A 23,623-nucleotide genomic window follows, 5' to 3' on the forward strand; every position below is an offset into this window, starting at 1 on the left:
ATGAGCTCTGCCCTGAGCCTCCTCTTCTGCAGGCTGCACACCCCCAGCTCCCTCAGCCTCTCCTCACAGGGCTGTGCTCCAGGCCCCTCACCAGCTTCGTTGCCCTTCTCTGGACACCTTCCAGCACCTCAGCATCTCTCTTGAATTGAGAGGCCCAGAACTGGACTTAACTTATAAACATCAAAAATTTGCCCTTCTTTTAAGAAAAAAAAAACACAAACACATACTCCCAGAAAGAATGTTTCATGTGTACTTGCTGTTTACAAAAGTAAACTCAGACTGCTCTTCAGCTTTTTAAAATGTCTAAAGTTCATGTAAAAAGATCTGTACCTACTTCAAACAGGAAACAAGCAGCTGTGTGACAGCTACTTACCTGAGATAGCATTAGTCACTGACATGAGTGGAGAGTGCAGAGCAGGAGTCACACCCCACACTGTATGGTACCCCACTATTCCAGCTAGGCCAAACGTCGTCACCATTTGCGTGAAAGCAGTATTAGGAGCTACGATGCCCAGTCCTAACGTGCCAGCTAAACCTAAAAGAAAAGAAGCACAGTAAAATCTTTCTTTGTACATTTCCAATAGTGTCTTACATTTAAACTCTGTACAACAGGAGTCCAGTACTGAGCTAAAAGCACAAGGGAGTTTTGTGCACGGACTTGTTTCAGGATCAGCTGGATCGTCTCTGTCAACTACAAGATTATTTTGGTGCTAGTGCTTCTTTCACAATAGAAAAACACCCATGAGTGTAATACATGCAGCTTTGTTATGCATGCACACAAAGAAGCAAAGACAGGTCTCCTGTTCCACAGCAAAAATGTAAAAGAGTCACAGTCCTGCTGAAATACTACTTGGAAAACTCAAACTGTGTATGTGAAGAACATAAGTTAAAATTCGGAACACTCAACTTACTACCTCATGCAAAGGTTTTGATGCACAAAGAACACCAAATGCACAAAAAGATAACATTTGTTTACAAAGACAAAGGTCCTATTCTCAGTACTTCTGTGGACTGTGGGCATTTAACTATCATACAATACATTAAAGTTTGTAGAAATCAGTGGCATTGTGTGCTAGTTTGAGGCTGGCTGGAATATTTTAGTGAGAGAGGTGATAGGCTGTGAAAAGGAAACAATGGTGATGTCTACTGCACTCATAGGCTTGCTGAGATGTATAAAAACAAGACCATAAACATAGATAAATCAGTTGCTGGTGTGGGTCTCCAGGTGCCTGTACTTTTCTCCCTGGCCTGCTTTCTGTGTAACTAATCCTGCTTTCTAACCCCCCATGACTAATCCTCCAAACTCACCTTGCACATAAGGCAAAGTCTGGGATGAGGTAGAGGGGTGGGAAGAAGGTGGAAGGGTGGTTGGGAGCCCCTGCTGGGGACTCTGGTTTCTGGGAGGGCTGTCGTGTTTTCATTTTACTTTTAACTTATGTATTTCTATATATAGCTGTAGATACTGTAAATATCTACTTGTATATTGTGCTCAGCTGTAAATGTAAAGCTTCATTCTTTAATTTCCAGCTTGGCTGCCTCTAGTCTGGGTGATTTCATAAGAGTGTGGGGGGTGGGTAACACCCAAACTGTCACACGTTGAACTGATTCTACTGCATATGGAAACAGTTCATAGCAGCAGTCCTTCCGAGTTGTATTTTACTGATACTTAAATTAAGGCAAACACACATACATGCACACTGCATGAGCCAGCACTGCCAAAATGTTAATACTTCAGGTAAAATTTCTGAAGTTGTACTTTCCCTCTCAAAAGCAATTATTGCACCACATCAATTTTGCACCAGAATACACCAGCCAATCAGTGGCTCTCCCAGAGAGTCATTAAACTGAACGAATAAGATGAGTAATCACTTAAAAGTACAAGCAGCATTCTATTCTGACTCTCTAGCTTGGCAAGTTGCCTACCTGCTGTGTATATGGATGCAGTAGTCATAGTTCTAGCAAAAGGTGTGACAGTAGCTGCTTTTTCTGCTTCCAGCTCTGCTACAGTCTTCTGCTTCACAGGCGCTCCTTGAGGAACATTATTTGGTGGAGGTGCTGGGAAAATCACCTTGCCATCCTGAGAAGATATTCATAATTATCCTTTTATAGTCAGAAGAGCCTACTCTTAATCCTGCAGCTCAGATCAGTCCTAACATCCAACAACAATGGCACAGGAACATCTTCCTTTTTTGCACCACCAGAAGTTTGCAAGGCTGGATGATCAGGACAGCCTGAGCAACTTAAGCACACTGGTTTGCACACTTTCCAGACAACATTTAGCATCACTGTCCCAAGACCATCCAACAGAAACACAGCACAAGGCTTGAAAACAGAAACACAAACAAAAGAGGTAAAGTTCCTTCAATGGAAAACATTTAAGCAAAATATAACAGGGAAAGAGCAACATCTGCTACAGATCTGAATGGCAATCAGAGCCTGTCTAGACTTCAGCTGGGTACCAGGCATGGTATCTCACACTTCTTGCTCTCCTCCTGACCTCTCAAGGGGTGACTGATGGAGCTGTCAGACCTGAGCTGTACACACAGCATTAGTGATCTAAACAGTTGGAGTCAATGCAAGCCTCCTTCAGAGCAAATATCATAAGCAACATAATGCAGTAAAACTCAGCAAGAATTAATGCCTCCTTGACTAAGCTGCAAATTCTTACTTCCTAGTACTTGCAGGAGGAGAGCCCATACTGGCCCATTCCCTAAGTTTGTATTTCCTTATTTCCTATTAGAGCTTAAAATATCCTATATATTCCAGGCTCCACGTTTTTTTTAATGAAGTCACTCTTGCAAGAACAGAAATATGTTTATTTAACAATATAAACAGAATGATAGAATCAACCAGGTTGGAAGAGACCTCCAAGAACGATCATTCAGTCCAACCTAGCACCCAGCCCTATACGATCAACCAGACCATGGCACTAAGTGCCTCAGCCAGGCTTTGCTTGAACACCTCCAGGCACAGTGACTCCACCACCTCCCTGGGCAGCCCATTCCAATGCCAATCACTCTCTCTGGCAGGAACTTCCTACTAACATCCAGCCTAGATCTCCCCTGGTACAACTTGAGACTGTGTCCCCTTCTTCTGTTGCTGGTTGCCTGGCAGAAGAGGCCACCCCCCCACCTGGCTACAATGTCCCTTCAGGTAGTTGTAGACAGCAATGAGGTCACCCCTGAGCCTCCTCTTCTCCAGGCTGCACACCCCCAGCTCCCTCAGCCTCTCCTCATAGGGTTTGCGTTCCAGGCCCCTCACCAGCTTTGTTGCCCTTCTCTGGACACATTCCAGCACCTCAACATCTCTCTTGAATTGAGGGGCCCAGAACTGGACACAGAACTCAAGGTGTGGCCTGACCAGTGCTGAGTACGGGGCGAGAAGAACCTCCCTTGTCCTGCTGGCCACACTGCTCCTGAAGCAGGCCAGGATGCCATTGGCTCTCTTGGCCACCTGGGCACACTGCTGGCACATCTTCAGCCTACTGAAGTTTTCCCATCACAAAAGGCACAGAGAGATATTCAGCTGAATATAAACACGATTGTCTACCTTGTTTATCAAGCCACATTTGAATCATAGAATCATAGAATCATAGAATCAACCAGGTTGGAAGAGACCTCAAAGATCATCCAGTCCAACCTATCACCCAGCCCTAGCCAGTCAACTAGACCATGGCACTAAGTGCCTCAGCCAGTCTTTTCTTGAAGACCCCCAGGGACGGTGCCTCCACCACCTCCCTGGGCAGCCCATTCCAATGGGAAATCACTCTCTCTGTGAAAAACTTCTTCCTAACATCCAGCCTATACCTACCCTGGCACAACTTGAGACTGTGTCCCCTTGTTCTATTGCTGGTTACCTGGGAGAAGAGGCCAACCCCCACCTGGCTACAATGTCCCCTCAGGTAGTTGTAGACAGTAATAAGATCACCCCTGAGCCTCCTCTTCTCCAGGCTAAACAGGCCCAGTTCTCTCAACCTCTCCTCATAGGATTTGTGTTCCAGGCCCCTCACCAGCTTTGTTGCCCTTCTCTGGACATGTTCCAGTACCTCAACATCTTTCTTGAATTGAGGGGCCCAGAACTGGACACAGTACTCAAGGTGTGGCCTGACCAGTGCTGAGTACAGGGGAAGAATAACCTCCCTTGTCCTGCTGGCCACACTGTTCCTGATGCAGGCCAGGATGCCATTGGCTCTCTTGGCCACCTGGGCACACTGCTGGCTCATCTTCAGCTTACTATCTATCAGTACCCCCAGGTCCCTTTCCTCCTGGCTGCTCTCCAGCCACTCAGTCCCCAGCCTATAGCGCTGCTTGGGGTTATTGTGGCCAAAGTGCAGAACCCTGCACTTGGCCTTGTTAAATCTCATCTCATTGGCCTCTGCCCACCCATCCAGCCTGTCCAGGTCCCTCTGCAGGGCTCTCCTACCTTCCAACAGATCAACACCTGCTCCTAGCTTGGTGTCATCTGCAAACTTACTGATGCTGGACTCAATGCCCTCGTCCAGATCATCAATAAAGATATTGAACAGGACTGGGCCCAGCACTGATCCTTGGGGAACACCACTTGTGACTGGCTGCCAACTGGACGTGGCACCATTCACCACCACTCTCTGAGCTCTGCCATCCAGCCAGTTCTTGATCCAGCACAGAGTGAATCTGTCCAAACCATGAGCTGCCAGCTTGGCTAGGAGCTTCTTGTGGCAGACAGTGTCAAAGGCTTTGCTGAAGTCCAAGTAGACTACATCCACAGCCTTCCCCACATTCACCAGGCGGGTAACCTGATCATAAAAGGAGATCAGGTTGGTGAGGCAGGACCTGCCCTTCCTAAACCCATGCTGGCTGGGCCTGATCCCTTGGCTATCCTGTAGGTGCTTTGTGATGGCACCCAAGATGACCTGTTCCATGACCTTGCCTGGCACTGAGGTCAGGCTCACAGGTCTGTAGTTTTCTGGCTCCTCCTTACGACCCTTCTTGTGTATGGGAATCACATTGGCCAGCTTCCAGTCTTCAGGGACCTCTCCAGTGAGCCAGGACTGCTGATAAATGATGGAGAGTGGCTTGGCCAGCTCAGCTGCCAGCTCTCTCAGCACCCTAGGGTGGATCCCATCCGGTCCCATGGACTTGTGAGGATCCAAGTGACTTAGCAGATCCCTTACTGCTTCCTCATGGATTAGAGGGGGACTGTACTGGTCCCTGACTCCATCCACCACTTCAGGAGTCCAGCTGTCCTGGAGACAACCTGTCCCACTAGTGAAGATTGAGGCAAAGAAGGTGTTAAGCACCTCTGCCTTTTCCTCATCCTTTGTCACTCTATTCCCCTCTCTATCTAACAAGGACTGGAGGTTGTCCTTGGCCCTTCTCTTGCTATTCATATATTTAAAGAAACACTTTTTATTTTCCTTGGCAGCTGTGGCCAGCCTGAGCTCCAAGTGGGCTTTTGCCTCTCTAATTTTTCCTCTACAAGACCTAGCAACCTCCTTGAACTTCTCCTGGGACACCTCCCCTCTTTTCCAAAGGTGATACACTCTCTTTTTAATCTTTAATTCCTTCAGCAGCTCCCTGCCCATCCAGCCTGGCTGCCTCCCTCGTCGGCTCATCTTCCGGCTCAGTGGCACTGCCTGCTCCTGTGCCTTCAGGAGTTCTTTCTTGAAGCAGGTCCAACCTTCCTGGACCCCTTTGTTTCTAAGGGCTATTTCCCAAGGAACTTTCTGAATTAGTTCCTTAAATAGGCTGAAGTCTGCCCTTCGGAAGTCCAGTGTGGAGGTTCTGTTGATGCCCCTCCTGGTTTCTCCAGTATCTTTAAGTGCATTGTAAAGCAACAATACTGAGAGATGTAAAAGTATGTATGTATACATAAAGAATATTTACTAACTTACTTTCATTACTACAGTTCCTCTGATAACATGATCTAGAGTCCCATAATCAAATTCATCTTTTGGATCGAAGAAGAAATTCTCTTTGTCAGGACTAATAGCCTTTAGGAGTTTGATAATATTATTGGAATACAGAGTACTGGCCTGAGTAGCCATTCTGCTAGGCAAGTCTGTGTAGCCAATGTGTGTCACGCCCTGAAAAAAATGAAAGTAAAATATTAAGGATTAATACAATCTCTGAAGAATCACAGAAACATTCAGGTTGGAAAAGCCCCTCGGGATCACCAAGTCCAACTGATAACCCTACTCTACAAGGTGTCACTGTGGTGGAGGGTTGCACAGGCCCCAAATGACCGTGTTTACAAACCTATTCATGCCCGAACATGTTGCCCCCCCACCCAAAAGGTGTTGCCCTGCCTATACTTGGGGTAAACAAGTTAAGGGGGACAAAGGGACACAATAGCCTTGGTGCCTTCCAGTCTGGGTTGCCTCCTCGAAGGTTGAAGTAAACACGTTGTGTAAGATCACACGCCTAGGGTGGGGAATCCACCTGAGCCCTCTCCATATTTGGGGGTACCAGACCCTCAGACTTCACCTTATTTGGTATGTTTTGGCCTGCTGCCAAGCCCCCATTGGGCAGATTTGTGGCCCAAGGACCATCAATCGCGGGGCCAAAACTCATAAAAGGGACAATTCAGTGTCCCTGCTATCTCGCACCTCGCTCCTACCCTGCCACCCTCCTCCACCTGTGTTGTAAATGGGACTATTTGAAATCTGAGTTTGGGGTAAAATGCAATGAAGCAGGTTTGAAAATTATGAACTATTTATTAACAAACCCAAAACAATCCCCCCCAAAACTTATTTACAACTCTCCACACAAGTTCTCGGGTGCGGTCAGCAGAACCGTTTCACAGAATGTCTGTGCACAATGGAATTTTGACTGATTAAAATCCTTTAGCTACTTGAACAAAGAATGGAGAATACTCACTAGTCCTAAAGTCCGTAGCCCAAAAAACATAGGCAGGAAAATATGCAACAGAAGTCTTGTAACAAACTCCACGTGGGTCGCAAAGTCAAAGTCCGCTGCGGGCTGACTGGGGTGGCTTCAGGCGATGGGCGGGCGAGTGGCAGATCAGCGAGGAATGAACGAACACGCCAGCACCTTTTCCCTGTTCACCCCCATTTATAGGGTAATGGCCGAGGCTAATGGTCTCATTGACCACGCAATCACCCAAGCAGACACAGAAGAGGGACCTTGACCGCCTGGACAGATGGGCAGAGCCCAAGGGGATGGCTTCAATAGCTCCAAGTGCAGGGTGCTGCACTTTGGCCACAACAACCCCATGCAGAGATACAGGCTGGGGTCGGAGTGGCTGGAGAGCAGCCAGACAGAGAGGGATCTGGGGGTGCTGATTGATACCCACCTGAACATGAGCCAGCAGTGTGCCCAGGTGGCCAAGAGAGCCAGTGGCATCCTGGCCTGCATCAGGAATGGTGTGGTCAGCAGGAGCAGGGAGGTCATTCTGCCCCTGTACTCTGCACTGGTTACACCACACCTTGAGTGCTGTGTTCAGTTCTGGGCCCCCCAGTTTAGGAGGGACATTGAGATGCTTGAGCATGTCCAGAGAAGGGCGACGAGGCTGGGGAGAGGCCTTGAGCACAGCCCTATGAGGAGAGGCTGAGGGAGCTGGGATTGGTTAGCATGGAGAAGAGGAGGCTCAGGGGTGACCTTATTGCTGTCTACAACTACCTGAGGGGTAGTTGTGGCCAGGAGGAGGTTGCTCTCTTCTCTCAGGTGGCCAGCACCAGAACGAGAGGACACAGCCTCAAGCTACACCAAGGGAGATTTAGGCTGGAGGTGAGGAGAAAGTTCTTCACTGAGAGAGTCATTGGACACTGGAATGGGCTGCCCGGGGAGGTGGTGGAGTCGCCTTCCCTGGAGCTGTTCAAGGCAGGATCGGATGTGGCACTTGGTGCCATGGTCTGGCCTTGAGCTCTGTGGTAAAGGCTTGGACTTGATGATCTGTGAGGTCTCTTCCAATCCTAATAATACTGTGATACTGTGAAATGCCAGAACCCACAGGCTGTTGTCTTCCATAGAATGGGGCATGGTTCCCCTGAAACCACTCGCAGGCAAAGAGACTCAGTTGCCTGGGTCTCTTTTGTCCTGTTTTCCCGCCTCTGGCTGCAATGCAGACGGGCAGATAAAGGAGACAGGACATGCTTAAGCAAAGTTTTATGCCCTTTAGGGCTATTCACCACAACCTGCTGCTGCTAGCCACTTCCAGCCGCTTTTGGGGACCACCGCCACTGCATGACTCCAGCCCACGGCACCAGCCCAGGGAACTGACCAAGGTGCTCCCAGCCAGCCGCTGCTCCAGCCACCACTCCCAGCTTGACCATGCCCATGGAAGCTCCAGACAGAGCGCCCCAATAACCCCTGAGCTAATCTATTCAAACCCACGATATTTGGGACCATCGAAACTGACTCCAGCCAGGGAGTAACTGAGCAAACTCGATTTGAGCCAGCATAAACTCTCAATAGCTTACCAGTGGCACTTTCATGCCACAGACTCTCTTCCTAAATCCTTTCAAACCTTTGCTATATTCCCAATTTGCTGTACACAGACATTCTGTAATATAATCTCAGAACCGCATACAAAGAGCTTGTGTGGGGTAGCTGTAAATAAGTTTGGGGGAAAGGGGAGATTCCTTCTGTATATAATATTAAATTATTTAAACCCTTTAAAAATTCAGCCTCATGTTTCATTCCCCCAAAGCCCAGACGAACCCCTGCAAAACAGTCACCCTAAACCACATCCAAACGACTTTCAAACACATCCAGGATCACCTTCCTGGGCAGCCCATTCCAATGCCTGGCTGTGAAAAAACGTTTCCTAATATCTAGTCTAAACCTACTCAGTCACAGCCTGAAGTAGCACCTCTTTCAATATATCCTTCAGGAAACACATATCCAAACTGTTTCACTTAAGTGTTTAACCCCAGCTAAACCTTTTACCTGCAGCTATAATATTATAGAGTCAGGGAGGATTATTCTCAACACTTGAGAGATTTCAACATAATCAAGCCTAACAGATTAAATGTTATTTGCAACAAGCCCACACAGACAGGAAGATGCACTGATGAAAGAGCTTGTGCTCTCCAAATCCTAGAACTCTCACAGAACTTTGCAGAATCACAGAAACATTCAGGCTGCAAAAGCCCCTCAGGATCACCAAGCCCAACCTAGAACCCTACTCTACAAGATTCACCTTAAACCATAGCGCCCTAAGCACCACATCCAAATGATCCTGAACTTAGCTTCTTGCAGCTAAGAAATAGATTATCCTGCCCAATGCTTGGCATCTCCTCAGTTCTGGAAGGGATGCTCTAGGTGCAACTTCTTACATAACAACAGGAGTGAAGGGAGCTTCCTCAGAACTAGATAGCTGTGTAAGTAATATGCCCAGATTCACATTTACCTGAAGATATGGTTGTATTAACATTGTTTAAAGAACAAATATAAATATACTTGGCCTTCAGGCTCTTGAGCTTCTGAAAGGTATGGGAAGCTGAGCCTAGCATATGCTTTTCATGTTTAAGCAGGCTGTTAAATCACTGCTAAGATCCATGCCTGTTTCCAGGAGCTCTGACCTTCTTCATGCAGCACTCCAGCAGACTGCTAATAGTTCTGCACTGCTGCTCAATGCCAGCACACTATACCTAGGCATAACACTTCCTGACTAAAAGCACTCCATATAAACTTTCCATGGAAGTATTTGCTTGCTTCTCTTCTCCACACTCTCATTTCATTATTTTAAACAGTATCAGAAGCCCCAGCAAACCACAAAGCCAAATCAAATGCTTGTATCATCATATATAGACACACAGCACCTCTGTCTGTCAATGACAGCAGCAGGATGTTCTACAGGCTTCCCTAATCACAGCACTATGTCCTTACTTTCCAAAATAGCAACACTGGAAATATGATACTCAAAATCTCATCACCCAGACTTGTGTAAATGCTGGCAGATTTCTCGGAAGTACCAAAAATAAAATCCAAAAAGAAGAAAAACAAGGTCTCAGCTGAGCCAGAGAACACTGGAATAAACTCACAGAACTTCAGAGAAAAATTGTTTACGTTAATGAACCAATTTCTGCTAGTCCCAGATTGGGTTTCAAGTGGCTTGGATCCCCTAGCACAGACACCTCAGGTGGTGAAGCTAAGAACACACTGAGACAGCACTCTCCTGAAGCTGAAACTCTATTGAGCTAAGTCAGAAACTTTTTCCTGAAGTAAATACTGACAGCCTGAATCCACTGAGCTTACCTCTGACAGGGACTGTTAACTTCCCATTGTGGGAGGTGATGAGCAAGTCAGAGAAACTACTGCTACTGCTGTGTCTGTAGGCAGACCGAGAAAGAGACACCAAACCACAACCTCAATTCCACAGAGCTAAGTCACTGGACTTGGAAGTCTGAGGCACTTAGTGCCATGGTCTGGTTGACTGGCCAGGGCTGGGGGATAGGTTGGACTGGATGATCTTGGAGGTCTCTTCCAACCTGGTTGATTCTATGATTCTATATGATTCTAGAAACATTCTACACAAAATAACCAGATTAACACCATACAAAGGTATTAACTTCTTTTAAAAACTTCAAGTTGTTATAGAATCATAGAATCAAGCAAGTTGGAAGAGACCTCCAAGCTCATCCAGTCCAACCTATTCCCCAGCCCTAACAAATCAACTAGACCATGGCACTAAGTGCCTCACCCAGGCTTTGCTTCAACACCTCCAGGGGTAGTGACTCCACCACCTCTCTGGGCAGCCCATTCCAATGCCAATCACCCTCTCTGGCAACAACTTCCTCCTAACATCCAGCCTAGACCTCCCCCTGGCACAACTTGAGACTGTGTCCCCTTGTTCTGTTGCTGGTTGCCTGGGAGAAGAGACCAACCCCACCTGGCTATGCTACGGCCTTCCTTCAGGTAGTTGTAGACAGCAACCTCTTCTGCAGGCTGCACACCCCCAGCTCCCTCAGCCTCTCCTCACAGGGCTGTGCTCCAGGCCCCACCCCTCCCCAGCTTTGTTGCCCTTCTATGGATATCTTCCAGCACCTCAACATCTCTCTTGAATTGAGGGTCCCAGAATTGGACATAGGACTTAAGGTCTGACCAGTGTTGACTACAGAGGCAGAATAACCTCCCTTGTCCTACTGGCCACACTGTTCCTGATAGAGGCCAGGATGCCATTGACTCTCTTGGCCACCTGGGACACTGCTGGCTGACCAAATGCAAGTCTAAAGGATTACTTAAACACATACACAAAAAAAATCAGGTACTCGTTTTCAGCATACAGTTTACAAAACATAATGTGACTTCATGCAAAACGAGAACAATCTGCAGAATAAAACACTTACCTTATGAACATACAGTTCCCCAGGCTTTGTAGTTTCAATGTTTCCCCCTGCTTCTGCAGCTAAATCCACAACAACTGAACCCTCTTTCATTGATTCAATCATATCTTTCTTAAACAAGACAGGAGCTTTTTTGCCTGACAAGACAAGGCACAGTTTGTTAAAACCAAAATACAGCTTTTTATCTCTAGAGATCAGGAGATGATATCTTCTCTTTCTAACCTTAATTTTGTAAACAATATTTTCAAGTAATCAGTACTCAGGACCAAATGTCATAGAAGGTTTTTTTTATACAAGCAGAGAGAAGAGATAGTAGAACATTCCTCTGTGATCTGTGTTAGATAGTATTGCCCTGCTCTGGCAGGGAGTTTGGAGGTGGCCAAGAGAGCCAATGGCATCCTGGCCTCTATCAGGAACAGTGTGGCCAGTAGGACAAGGGAGGTTCTTCTTCCTCTGTTCTCAGCACTGGTCAGGCCACACCTTGAGTGCTGTGTCCAGTTCTGGGCCCCTCAATTCAAGAGAGCTGTTGAGGTGTTGGAAGGTGTCCAGAGAAGGGTGACAAAGCTGGTGAGGGGCCTGGAGCACAGCCCTGTGAGGAGAGGCTGAGGGAGTTGCGGGTGTGCAGCCTGGAGAAGAGGAGGCTCAGGGCAGAGCTCATTGCTGTCTACAACTACCTGAAGGGAGGCTGTAGCCAGGTGGGGGGTGGTCTCTTCTGCCAGGCAAGCAGCAATAGAACAAGGGGACACAGTCTCAAGTTGTGATGGGGTAGGTCTAGGCTGGATGTTAGGAGGAAGTTGTTGTCAGAGAGAGTGATTGGCATTGGAATGGGCTGCCCAGGGAAGTGGTGGAGTTGCTGTCCCTGGAGGTGTTGAAGAAAAGCCTGGATGAGGCACTTAGTGCCATGGTCTGTTTTGACCGGATAGGGCTGGGTGCTAGGTTGGACTGGCTGATCTTGGAGGTCCCTTCCAACCTGGTTGATTCTATAATTCTATTCTATGACTCAATGCTCTCCTTGGGTCCCTTCCAACCTCTAACATCCTGTGAGCCTGTGACCATCTTGCTGCCAAGCATAAAGGCTATGAATGAGTATTCTACCAGAAACATGACAGCTTACACAAGATAAATAGAAATTTGCATCTTGCACATGAAACATACCTGGAATAAGTGCTGTAGTGATGATAATATCAACATCTTGGCACTGTTTAGCAAAGAGTTTCATTTCAGCTTCAATAAATTCTTTGGACATTTCTTTAGCATAACCACCTTGTCCCTCTCCAGATTCCTTTATGTCTACTTCCAAAGGCTCAGCACCAAGAGACTTGAACTGTTCCAGAGCTGCAGCCCTAGGAAAAGAAAATTGCAAGGAAGGAAACAACTTCTACTTTAAAAATTCACTGTGACTTTTCTGGTCCTTTTAGTAGCAGTTTTCAGACATGAGATCTAAAGCCCATTTTAGGACACAGGATACCATAACTGAAGTTCTGAATTTTATGTATTTAGTGAACAAAATTAATTGCATCTCTAACTTTAGGTCCCTAATGAAGATACTGGGATAAGAAATTAAGACAGACTACAGTTTCCTAAACAGCAGAGTTGCTCAGAGAAAAATCTCAAAGCTGGGAGCTTAACTACTGATTGACCCTGCTCACTTATTTCTCCTGTTGTGACCTACAGCCCAAATTTAGATGTCTGAGAAGCCTAAGGCAATAATTACACACCCTATGTCCGTCTTCAGTTTGTGAAATGAGAAATGCTAGAAAGTCTTCTTTTCACAAGGAAAACTGGGATTTTGGGTGATTGGTGGGCCAGGGTGCTGTTTTGGGATGTGAGGATTTCTCAGTCATCCTGTAAATCCATGATTTGTTTTGCATCACCTGGTACCACAGCAAACAATGGGACTAAATTTCAGTGCAAGATGAACATTTGCAACATGCAGAAGATTCAACACAAGCATTATTGTACAGAGGTAAAAGTCTACAGTATGCTTCAAAATGAAATTAAAAATATTTCAAATTTTACAGACTTGGATCATGCTTTTACAATGAACAAATTTCCTGTTTATTTTAAGGCATATGAAGATTTTCTGACAAACCAGTGTGAAGGAGTTTTTATTCTGCACATCACAGATCTGGAGACACATTCATTTTTATTCCTCCAAGTAAGATATGTTTTTGTTCTTCCAAAATAATCCTTATGAACATAAGAGACCTGCAGGAAGCAGCATTTAAGCATCTTCAGCTGCAGTCACTGCTTCTTCATCTTGAATTTCATAAGTAAAACAAGCAAAAGTCTTTCTCTCCTTTGCAGATCAAAGAGGTGGGCAGAGGCCAATGGGATGAGATTGAACAAGGCCAAGTGCAGGGTTCTGCACTTTGGCCACAACAACCCCAAGAAGCGCTACAGGCTGGGGACAGAGTGGCTGAGAGCAGCCAGGAAAGAGGGACCTGGGGGTACTCGTAGATAGTAGGCTGAAGGTGAGCCAGCAGTGTGCCCAGGTGGCCAAGAGAGCCAATGGCATCCTGGCCTGCATCAGGAACAGTGTGGCCAGCAGGACAAGGACAAGGGAGGTTATTCTTCCTCTGTACTCAGCACTGGTCAGGCCACACCTTGAGTGCTGTGTCCAGTTCTGGGCTCCTCAATTCAAGAGAGATGTTGAGGTGCTGGAAGGTGTCCAGAGAAGGGCAACAAAGCTGGTGAGGGGCCTGGAGCACAGCCCTGTGAGGAAAGGCTGAGGGAGCTGGGGGTGTACAGCCTGCAGAAGAGAATGTTCGGTGCAGATCTCATTGCTGTCTACAACTTCCTGAAGGGAGGCTGTAGCCAGGTGGGGTTTTTCTCTTCTCCCAGGCAACCAACAACAGAACAAGGGGACACAGTCTCAAGTTGTGCCAGAGGAAGTATATGCTGGATATTAGGAGGAAGTTCTTCACAGATTTGCCATTGGAATGGGCTGCCCAGGGAGGTGGTGGAGGAACCTTCCCTGGAGGTGTTCAAGCAAAGACTGGATGAAGCACTCGGTGCCATGGTCTAGATGACTGGATAGGGTTGGGTGCTAGGTTGGACTGATCTTGGAGGTCTCTTCCAACCTGGTTGATTCTATGATTCTATGAAAAGAAGCGCCTCTCCAAAGAGCTGGCCAGTCTGGGATCAACTGAGTAGAGGTGAAGAGTATACAGCTACAAAACTGGATCAAAGCAAGCTATAAATGAGGGCATAAAATTTTTTCAAGTAATTTCCCTGTGTCCTCAAGAATAGAGACAGGGAATTCTGTACGAAAGCTGCAATTGTCTCATTTTCCTATAGCAGTAATTTTGCAGTCATATAGTTCCCAGTGATTTAATGAGGACTCTTCAGAAGTTGGGACTGTCTTGAGGCACATGAAATGGAGGAATAATGATGAAAAAAAAAAAATCAAACCAGGCAGGAAGGAAGCTGTGATTCAGCACAGTACAAGCACTTTCACTGTAACACAGCCACAAACTCCTCAGTCTTGCAATCATGTCAGATTGCTGTTACCACTGTCACACACCCACCTAGTATCAAATCCACGAACTACTGCACCCATGGATTTCGCTGCTCCTGCAGAAGCCAGGCCAGCCACACCTCCTCCAATGATCAAGACCTAGAATGATACCATCATCATACTTGAGAGAGTAAAACTACAGCTAGTTAGAAAAGCAGCAGCATGGCACTGATTTTACAACTGCAGATAGATCTCATTAAGCAGCAATTTTAAAATGTTACCTTAAGACACAGAACCCAAACTTCAGTAAAGCTGTAGAGTTTAAGATGTAAGTCCTAGTTTCAATTATCTGAGAGGCAGCTCAAATAATTTATACAACTACAGATATTTTTCTTAATTTACTATCTTTTTTCCCCTTTCCTAATCCCACTTCATTTGTTTTCATCCCAATCCACTTGCAATTCTAATTAAAGAATCCTTTCCATCACAGCCTTCATTGCATCATGAACCCAAAGATCAACGTCTTTCCTTAACTGCTTCCCTACCTTTGCCCATATGGGGGAAAAATAGCTATTCAAGTACAGCCAGTCTGATATTTAAAAGCAAGCAAACTTAAATAAAACTCAAATTAAAAAATTACACTACAGATAGTGAACAAAAATTGGTGTGGGAATAACTACAGGGATTTCTTAAGTCTCTAAAGCTAGCCCCAAGGCAGGCAAAAATCCTTTTAAGGTGGTCAGCTGTGTTCAAGAACTTGTATACTCTTCTGCCACAGTGTCTGTTTAATTGCACTTACCTTTGCTGGAGGAACTTTACCAGCAGCTGTGATCTGACCCGTGAAAAATCGACCAAAGTGATTTGCTGCCAGTACCACAGCCTTGTAACTGTCAATTCAAGATGAACACCTATCAGTATTTTCCTAGGCTCAGTACAATTCCACTCTTGAACATTTCACCACAGCATGCACAAGATAGAGCAAGCTTAATGTTTTACTACTGAGCACAACTTTACTTTAGTTTTTTCACATTTCTTTTTTCCCTGCCAATCATGGGATGCACTTTCAGACTGCAGTACACTGGGTGTCCACTAATACTCACTCTTTCAAGTAAAATTTCACCTGACCAATAAAAGCATAACCTGTCACAGAATCACAGAATTGTTGGAAAAGACCTCTAGGATCATCGCATGGTCCTGCTCTGGCAGGGCACTTGGACTCGATGATCCCTGGAAATCACTTCCAACCCCTAACTTCCTGTGACTGAGTCCAACCTATCAACCAGGTTGGAAAGAGACCTCCAAGATCATCCAGTCCAACCAATCCCCCAGCCTTATCCAGTCAACTAGACCACGGCACTAAGTGCCTCATCCAGACTCCTCTTAAACACCTCCAAGGACAGAGACTCCACCACCTCCCTGGGCAGCCCATTCCAATGCCAATCACTCTTTCCATGAGTAATTTCTTCCTAACATCCAGCCTAAATCTGCCCTGGTTCAGTTTGAGACTGTGTCCTCTTGTTCTGTCACTGGGTGCCTGGGAAAAGAGACCAACCCCAGCCTGGCTACAACCTCCCTTTCAGGTAGTTGTAAAAAAAAAAGCAATAAAGTTTACTCTGTGGCCTTTGAAGCTACTTTCAAAGGCTGTGAACTGAAGCTTGTTAGGGAAGGAAACATGAACAAGCAATTACCAAATCCAGAGTAAGGCAACTTAGACAAGCAAGCACACTCAGGGAACTCTGACCCTAACTGCAGATCCATATGGCTTAGGGCAAATAGCCTGACCTTTCCACTTCTGCCTCATCTGCTTTGTAACCATCCAAGAACAGGTGGCTGAACACATACCAGCAGTGCTATCTGAAAATGCAGACTAATATGTGAGCATGTCTTTTGTTAACATTTTCAACATTTTTACTTGCATTTACAACATTTTCTTGCATTTTTACTAGCAGTTTTGCAGTTCAACAGTGCCATCCCACTCTCTTTCCTATCTTTAGCAGGGAAACATGGAGCTTTGTATGCCATTGTCATGGAAGGCCAATATAGGTCTCACACATGTCCTGGCTTGCCCAGACATGATCCCATGGTCCCCTTTGCTCTGCTGGGGAGGGGAGCAGAGCACAGGAGAGGAGACAAAAGGCTTGGAGATAGTCTGAGCATCCAAGTCTTGTCCAGACTTGGTCTGCTTTGCAGTGGTATACAAGGTGCATGCATTTGTTTATGCATGGCCTGTGTCTTCCCAAATAAGGGTAGAGCAAGCTCCTGGTTTCACCTAGTATGTTCGGTTTTGACAAAGTGCCATTCTCATTGGTGAATCTCTGTGGCCAAAGGAGCCCAAGCCACAGATGGGCAGTTGATAAAACACATGGGTTTCTTTGCTGTGCTTTCTCTGCTCTGCCTCATGGCTCTCTGCCCCGCCAAAATGGCTCTCTGCTATCCTGCTCTGCCTCATGCTCCAGTCCAGCTTTGCTGTGTTACAAGCTTTGTTCACCTGGAAACTTTGCCGTGCCTCAAGTTTACCAGAAGAAGGCATTAAGTGGCAGGAATCAGCCACCAGCAAGACATGGTGTCTGCCTACACACTGCCTGTCCTGGAAGGAGTCACTCCCAGCCTCCTGAGAGGAGAGCCTTGAGGAAACTCCAAAAGCCTCCAACAGCTTTGAAACCACCAACTGCAATCTCTCCACATGCTTTGGGTACTGACTGAACTATAATGCAGCCCTGAAAATCTGGAGATACTATCTTGTGAGCAAATACTTTAAAATGCCTCTCTGTTAGAAGTTTTGTAACTAAATTCTAAGTACCCTCTGCCTTCAGCAGAAAGGAGCCTCTTGAGTTTGCCCTAGCAGGCAAGCAGTGTATCAATCACAACCTCTTTCCAAAACAGTTTAATTAATGTTTTTCTTTTTGCTAGCTCAATTGTTCTAAATTGACTGTTTTCCCTGTATATAAATATCCCAACCATGTGTTCAAATCTTGTTAATCTTTTTTTTGGTGAGATTCTGATGCTCAGAGGGCTGGAGCATCTGTTCTACAAGGACAGGCTGTGAGAGTTGGGACTTTTCAGATCGGAGAAGAGAAGGCTTTGAGGAGACCTTGGAGTTGCCTTACAGTATCTGAAGGTGTCTACAAGAGGGCTGGGGTGGGACTACTGACAAGGTCTTGTAATGACAGGACGAGGAGCAATGGGTTTAAACTGGCAGAGAGGACACTTAAACTGGATGTTAGGAAGTTCTTTCCAGTGAGGGTGGTGAGACACTGGCAGAGGTTGCCCAGGGAGGTTGTGGATGCTCTCTCCCTGAAGATGTCAAAGAGCAGGTTGGATGAGGCCTTGAGCAACCTGTTCTACTGGGAGGTGTCCCTGCCTATGGTGGTAAATTTGAACTGAATGATCTCTGAGGTCTCTTCCAACCCAAACCATTCTATAATTTAATGTGAATAAACAATTTTTCATAGCTATTAATAATCTTCACCTGGATATCAATAACCAATAATGTTGTACAAATCCGTAACAGCCATAAAGAGTAGTTCCAACTTGGAGTATGGCTTGTAGGTGTCATACCTTTAAATAAATTGTGAGTATCTACATTTTAGTAAAAATACAGAGATTTAAAACACAGGCATGCAACCAAACATATATGCAGGTATATACTGCTGCTGTCCACAAAATCAGGCAGCCCTCTCCAAGGCTTGTGAGGTCTCACAGACATCTAAGTGTCAAAGAAATGTTTAAAAAATAATCTAGTAATAGAAGTCACCTTGCTGACCATAGCAGTTCCACCCATTATGATACCTGCAAAAACAGTCATGAAGCCTGAAGATGTCTATGAGCATTTGGTCTTTTGTTTACATCTGTCATGGTGATTTCATTCATATTGAGTGTTTGGGTTAGTCAGTTCCCAATGAACATCTGATCCCATTGACACACAATTTGTGCTCAAGCTGTCCTAAAGGATATCTTTAGGCCTGCTTTAATCTAGTTCAGAAATTAGAAATGCTTTCAGTTTCAGGTTTGGGGTTTTTTTTTTGTTTTCTTTTTCCTTATTTTCTTTTTACCTAAAGCCTTGCCCTGATCTGCTGCAACACTGACCACAAGAAACCTGTTTGGCAATTCCAACAGCAACACCCTGCTTGAAGCAGTTGTATGAAAATGGAGATGCAGAATTGGTTTAGATATACCCAGTTTCAAATCACACAGCTTTTAGTCCAACTGCACTTACTCATGTTGTTAGAAAAGAAAAAATAAACAAAATTAGACTCATACCCAGCAATGTTGGCCATGGAGCTAAGTGCATCATATCCCTGAGCAATGGTGACCCGTGGAACCTGATCCATAGCCAAGACAGTAGTGTTTTTTTCTGCAAGTTTTTTCAGGAGTTCTGGATTTTGTGCTGGGTAAATAAAACTAATCAGAGTAGTCGCCATCTTGAAAAGATCTGCTTCATGCACACCTAAAGCTGAGTTATACATAGGAGCCCTCACCTGAAGAAAGAGAGAAGTTTCCAAATTAATCAGAGAGAGGAAATAAATCACAACACACTCTGACACTTTTCTCCTAGCTTGTAGTCAGTCCATTCCATTTCACAAAGTACATAAGGAAGGCAATGTATTGTGCTAGTTTGAAGCAGGCTAGAATGTTTTGGTGAGAAGAACTAGATCATAGGCTGCGAAAGGAAAACAATGGTGATGCCTACTCCCCTAGAGTCCTGCTGAAGAAGAAAGGAAAACATCAGATAACACTCTTGCCATTTTGTGGCACTCTGCCTTGAGCTTCTCACTGAGCTGCAGATCCCTAACCTCACCTTTGCTTCTTAACCTCTTGGCTGAACCTCTATTCTTCTTTAGGACTGGGGTAAGGTTGAGAGGGGCAGGGGGAAGGTGCAGGGGTGGTTGAGAGCCCCTCCTGGGGACTCAGGTTTTTGGGAGAGCTGTTGTGTTTCTGTATTACCTTTTCCCTTGTCTATTTCTGTCTATAACTGTATATACTGTAAATATCTGCTTGTATATTGTGCTAGCTGTAAATAAATAGCTTCATTTATACTCCCAGAGCCAGCTGAGACTAGTTGGGTATTTCTAAAGTGGGGGGCGGGGAACACCCAAACCATCACATCTATCAAAGGCTGTTTGCACACCTGAACTGAGTAATGGCACTTCTTAACTACAGAATGAGCTCTAGGTGAATTTGTGACAGGGCAATAATATCACACACCTTCAGAAAGATCTGGTGCCTTCTAACCAGCAGTTACTGGCTTTTGTGACAGACAGTTGTACCAAACCCCTCCATTTTTAAACACAATGATCACTGAACAGGTGTGCCAAGTAAGTTCTACAGGCTAAGAGTCACTAATCAGGTTGCAATGCACCATGATGTACAGGGAATTTCAAGCATGAGGTTCAGTAGGTACTCATCTTGCTCTGTATTCACTTTTGAGTTTCTCTCTCCTCAGAAAGAAACGTACTTCACAGAGCTGTTCACAAACTAGCTCACAGAAATTCTGTGTTCAATCCTGACAGAATAACCTCAAATAGAGCAGCTCAAGGAAGCCTCAGCATCAGGTTTAAAGCCTTTTTATTTTTCCCTTCAAGACTCAGCACAACCTGACGCCTGTCAAGCAACTTCACCTTAAGCAGTCTTCCCAGATCAGCTGCAACTCACCTATTTACAAGTACTTTTGAAACCCACCTTCACTGGGACATCTGACTGAAAAGAGTTGGAAACTCAAGTCTTCAAAATCCCAACCAACTCTAGACAGAGTAACTTGAATTACATGTTACTAACTTCAGAGCAGAAGTTTCCTAGAGCAGGGATCTCACATGATTTGAGCCTGGAACTAGCCTAGAAAATCCAACTCCTCCAAGATAGTTAAAAACTTTGTAAGAAATAATAAGAAATTTATAAGAAGTTGAATCACTATGTACAATATGAAAGGAGCTTGTTTACTGAAATTACTGAAATTTACTTACTGAAATTTCAACAGACTATTAGAAAATAATTGACCTAAATGCTTTTCCAAAAAACAATGTAATAGTAAATATATTAATAAAACAATTACTTTGACAACCAAATCAGAAGCCAGAACTTCCTTGGTCCCCTGGATCTTTGCTCCAACTTCTCTGTAATGGTCATCAGAAAATTTAGAAGCTTCACCAGCACCAGATTCCACCACAACGTTGAAACCTTGTTTAACCAAGGCTTGAACCCCAGCAGGTGATAGAGCCACTCTTTTTTCATTCTCAAATATCTCCTTCGGGACACCTACAGTAAGCTGTTTATAAGGAATTCCTGTAAGAATGGCAGATAAAGAAATCATTAGTTGCACCAAAGATTAATGAATTAACAGCACTCTTCAGTGTTGCACAGACACATGCAGCCATTTCACACTTAGCAATTCTCTCTCCTAAGGGGAAGAGAAAGCAGAGTATTTTCTAGCAGTATAGTTCACATTTCCTTAAATTCCACCATCTTGCTAGAGATCACAGCTCTCTGATGAACCAGCAGGTCTGCACAATCAGCCACACAAGCAGTATACCCACCTGGATTTATACAACTCTGATGGTATAACTGGCATTCTGATCTACACAACACAGAGTGTTCTGATGATAATATATTCTACCCAGGGTAAGAAGAATTTCAGTATCTCTGTATTGTCACTTGAACTTCATTGTGAAGAAAAGCGTGAACTGAACTGCATTTGAACTGAACACATTTTTAATGTCTGTCAAATAGCAGTTGTCTCAGATGACTAATAATGAATGTAACTTACCACAAAGTACATTGAAAGGCACAACTACACTGACTAAGGTACTCTTGAGTTGCTACAGAAATGAGAAAAGTGGATTCAAAAGCGACTGAACAAGAACAGAATATCTGTCTAGCAGCTTGCTTAACTATACTTTTCTTAAATGTTATCTCCTTGTCTCAACTTGTTCAAAGTTCTACTAAAAGACCCAAGGAAGCTGCTGAAGCTGCAATTTATCAATCTTAGCTTAAGGTTTCAAACTACTAATAACTATCTTTGTTCACGTACAGTTTGCAGGCTTCCAGTCCATCATCTGAGAGTTAAACTCCTCAGACCTGACTGGTGTTTAAGCACACTATTTATCAACAGATATGCTCATGCAGCAGAATAGTTGTCTATAAAACTACCACATTGCTTACATTACACTAGAGCATGCATTCCACAACACAGGCCCAGCTCTGCACCAGTCTTCACTGATGTCTATCCAGAATTCAAACCCAAATTGCATCATTTACACACAAGACACTTATGTCACACATTAATGAAATGTAATCTGAGCAGCCTATTACAGATCAAGCAACAACAACAAAAATTTTTAAAACCAAAACAAAACAAAAACCTCAAACCAACAGAAACCAAAGAAAAACCATGAACAAAACAAACCAACCAACCAAAAATCCAAACAAAAAAAAAGGGAGGAGGGGCAAAAGGCCTGTTTAAGTTACAAATCATCTTTTAATTTGCCATCAATAAAATGTATTGTGCTACAAAAATTCTTCCAGACTAGAAACACCTCCTTGCCACTTTTTTTCCTGTTTGTTTTTAAGATAGACACAAGCAAAACAAACAAACAAAATTAATTAAAATAATAAAAAAATACATACCACACTACCAGAGCTTTGAGGAACTACATTATTTTGGACATTTTTAAATCCAAATCCATCTACAAATTAAAACTGGGATGATAAGATGCTTGATTGTAGCCAGGTGGGGGGTGGCCTCTTCTCCCAGGTAACCAGCAATAGAAGAAGGGCACACAGTCTCAAGTTGTGCCAGGGTAGGTATAGGCTGGATGTTAGGAAGAAGTTCTTCACAGAGAGAGTGATTGGCATTGGAATGGGCTGCCCAGGGAGGTGGTGGAGGCACCGTCCCTGGGGGTCTTCAAGAAAAGACTGGCTGAGGCACTTAGTGCCATGGTCTGATTGATTGGCTAGGGCTGGGATGCTAGGTTAGACTGGCTGATCTTGGAGGTCTCTTCCAACTTGGTTGATTCTATGATTCTATGATGTTGGACACGTGAACAAATTTGAGATTTACAAAGTTTCAAGATATTATCAATTTATGTTCTGAAAATACAATAGAGTTGCTAAGGACTGGTACTTGAATATCTACTTGAATTCACCTGTGTCCTACACCGTAAAAAAGAAATCTGATTGAACACATCCAACAAGAAAACAGAATGGAAGACCACCAGACCAAAAAGTGCATTACTTCAAGTTATTTTTAGTGTTTTTAAATTTGTTTTAGCTTTCTCTTTGAAACTAAACTAATAAAATGGCAACAAATAATTGGAAGACAATTTTTTTTTTATATTCTGTGTGCAGGAGAACATTCCAAATGCTTTAGATTACATGATCAAAACCAAAGTCAGAAAGGCATGCTTCAAAGGAACATAAAACCACATCAGGAGTGAGAGTGCACAGCTAAAACAATAGATCCACAAAGGTAACAAGTTTTCCAAATAGCTGCTTCATCAGTATGCAAAACATCTAAGCATCACCATGCAAGTCACAGCATCCCTATCACAGCAGCACTAACCATTTGAAAGCTGAAGTAACTATTGCTGTCACTCATACAAATTACCCTTGTCATTTCAAAGAATTCTCTCCTCATCTCTGCTCCTAATTACTAGATAACAAAGTCCTGCTTCTGATTTTCACTGTATCAACTCAGTGGAAATGAGCTCTCTTGTCTTTTAGAATCAGAAATGAAAACGTGAAGGTTGAAATTTGTTAGAGTAACAGGTATCAATCACAACTTGAGAAAGTAGCTCTGGGACAGAATGCAAAATGCTTTTCAAGAAGCACTGAGAAAATAAGAACTGGAATGCTACCTCCCTTTTCTCCATTTTGAAGTTTTT

The 23,623-nt window shown here is 44.5% G+C and overlaps 1 protein-coding gene across 1 annotated transcript in view; it reads right to left on the bottom strand.

The window, feature by feature from the left end:
* NNT (nicotinamide nucleotide transhydrogenase) overlaps nt 1-23,623 on the bottom strand; it is a 67,757-nt gene that overhangs the window by 37,684 nt on the left and 6,450 nt on the right. The window contains exons 3-11 of the mRNA XM_064140006.1: nt 20,797-21,026; nt 19,008-19,225; nt 15,547-15,634; nt 14,818-14,906; nt 12,443-12,630; nt 11,291-11,424; nt 5,873-6,064; nt 1,924-2,077; nt 374-535 (exon numbers count right to left, since the gene is read on the bottom strand). Coding sequence (XP_063996076.1) covers nt 374-535; nt 1,924-2,077; nt 5,873-6,064; nt 11,291-11,424; nt 12,443-12,630; nt 14,818-14,906; nt 15,547-15,634; nt 19,008-19,225; nt 20,797-21,026 — 1,455 coding nt within the window. The remainder of the gene's footprint in view (nt 1-373; nt 536-1,923; nt 2,078-5,872; nt 6,065-11,290; nt 11,425-12,442; nt 12,631-14,817; nt 14,907-15,546; nt 15,635-19,007; nt 19,226-20,796; nt 21,027-23,623) is intronic.

Source organism: Pogoniulus pusillus, chromosome Z (genome assembly GCF_015220805.1).
Source record: "Pogoniulus pusillus isolate bPogPus1 chromosome Z, bPogPus1.pri, whole genome shotgun sequence".
Taxonomy (NCBI): Eukaryota; Metazoa; Chordata; class Aves; order Piciformes; family Lybiidae; genus Pogoniulus; species Pogoniulus pusillus.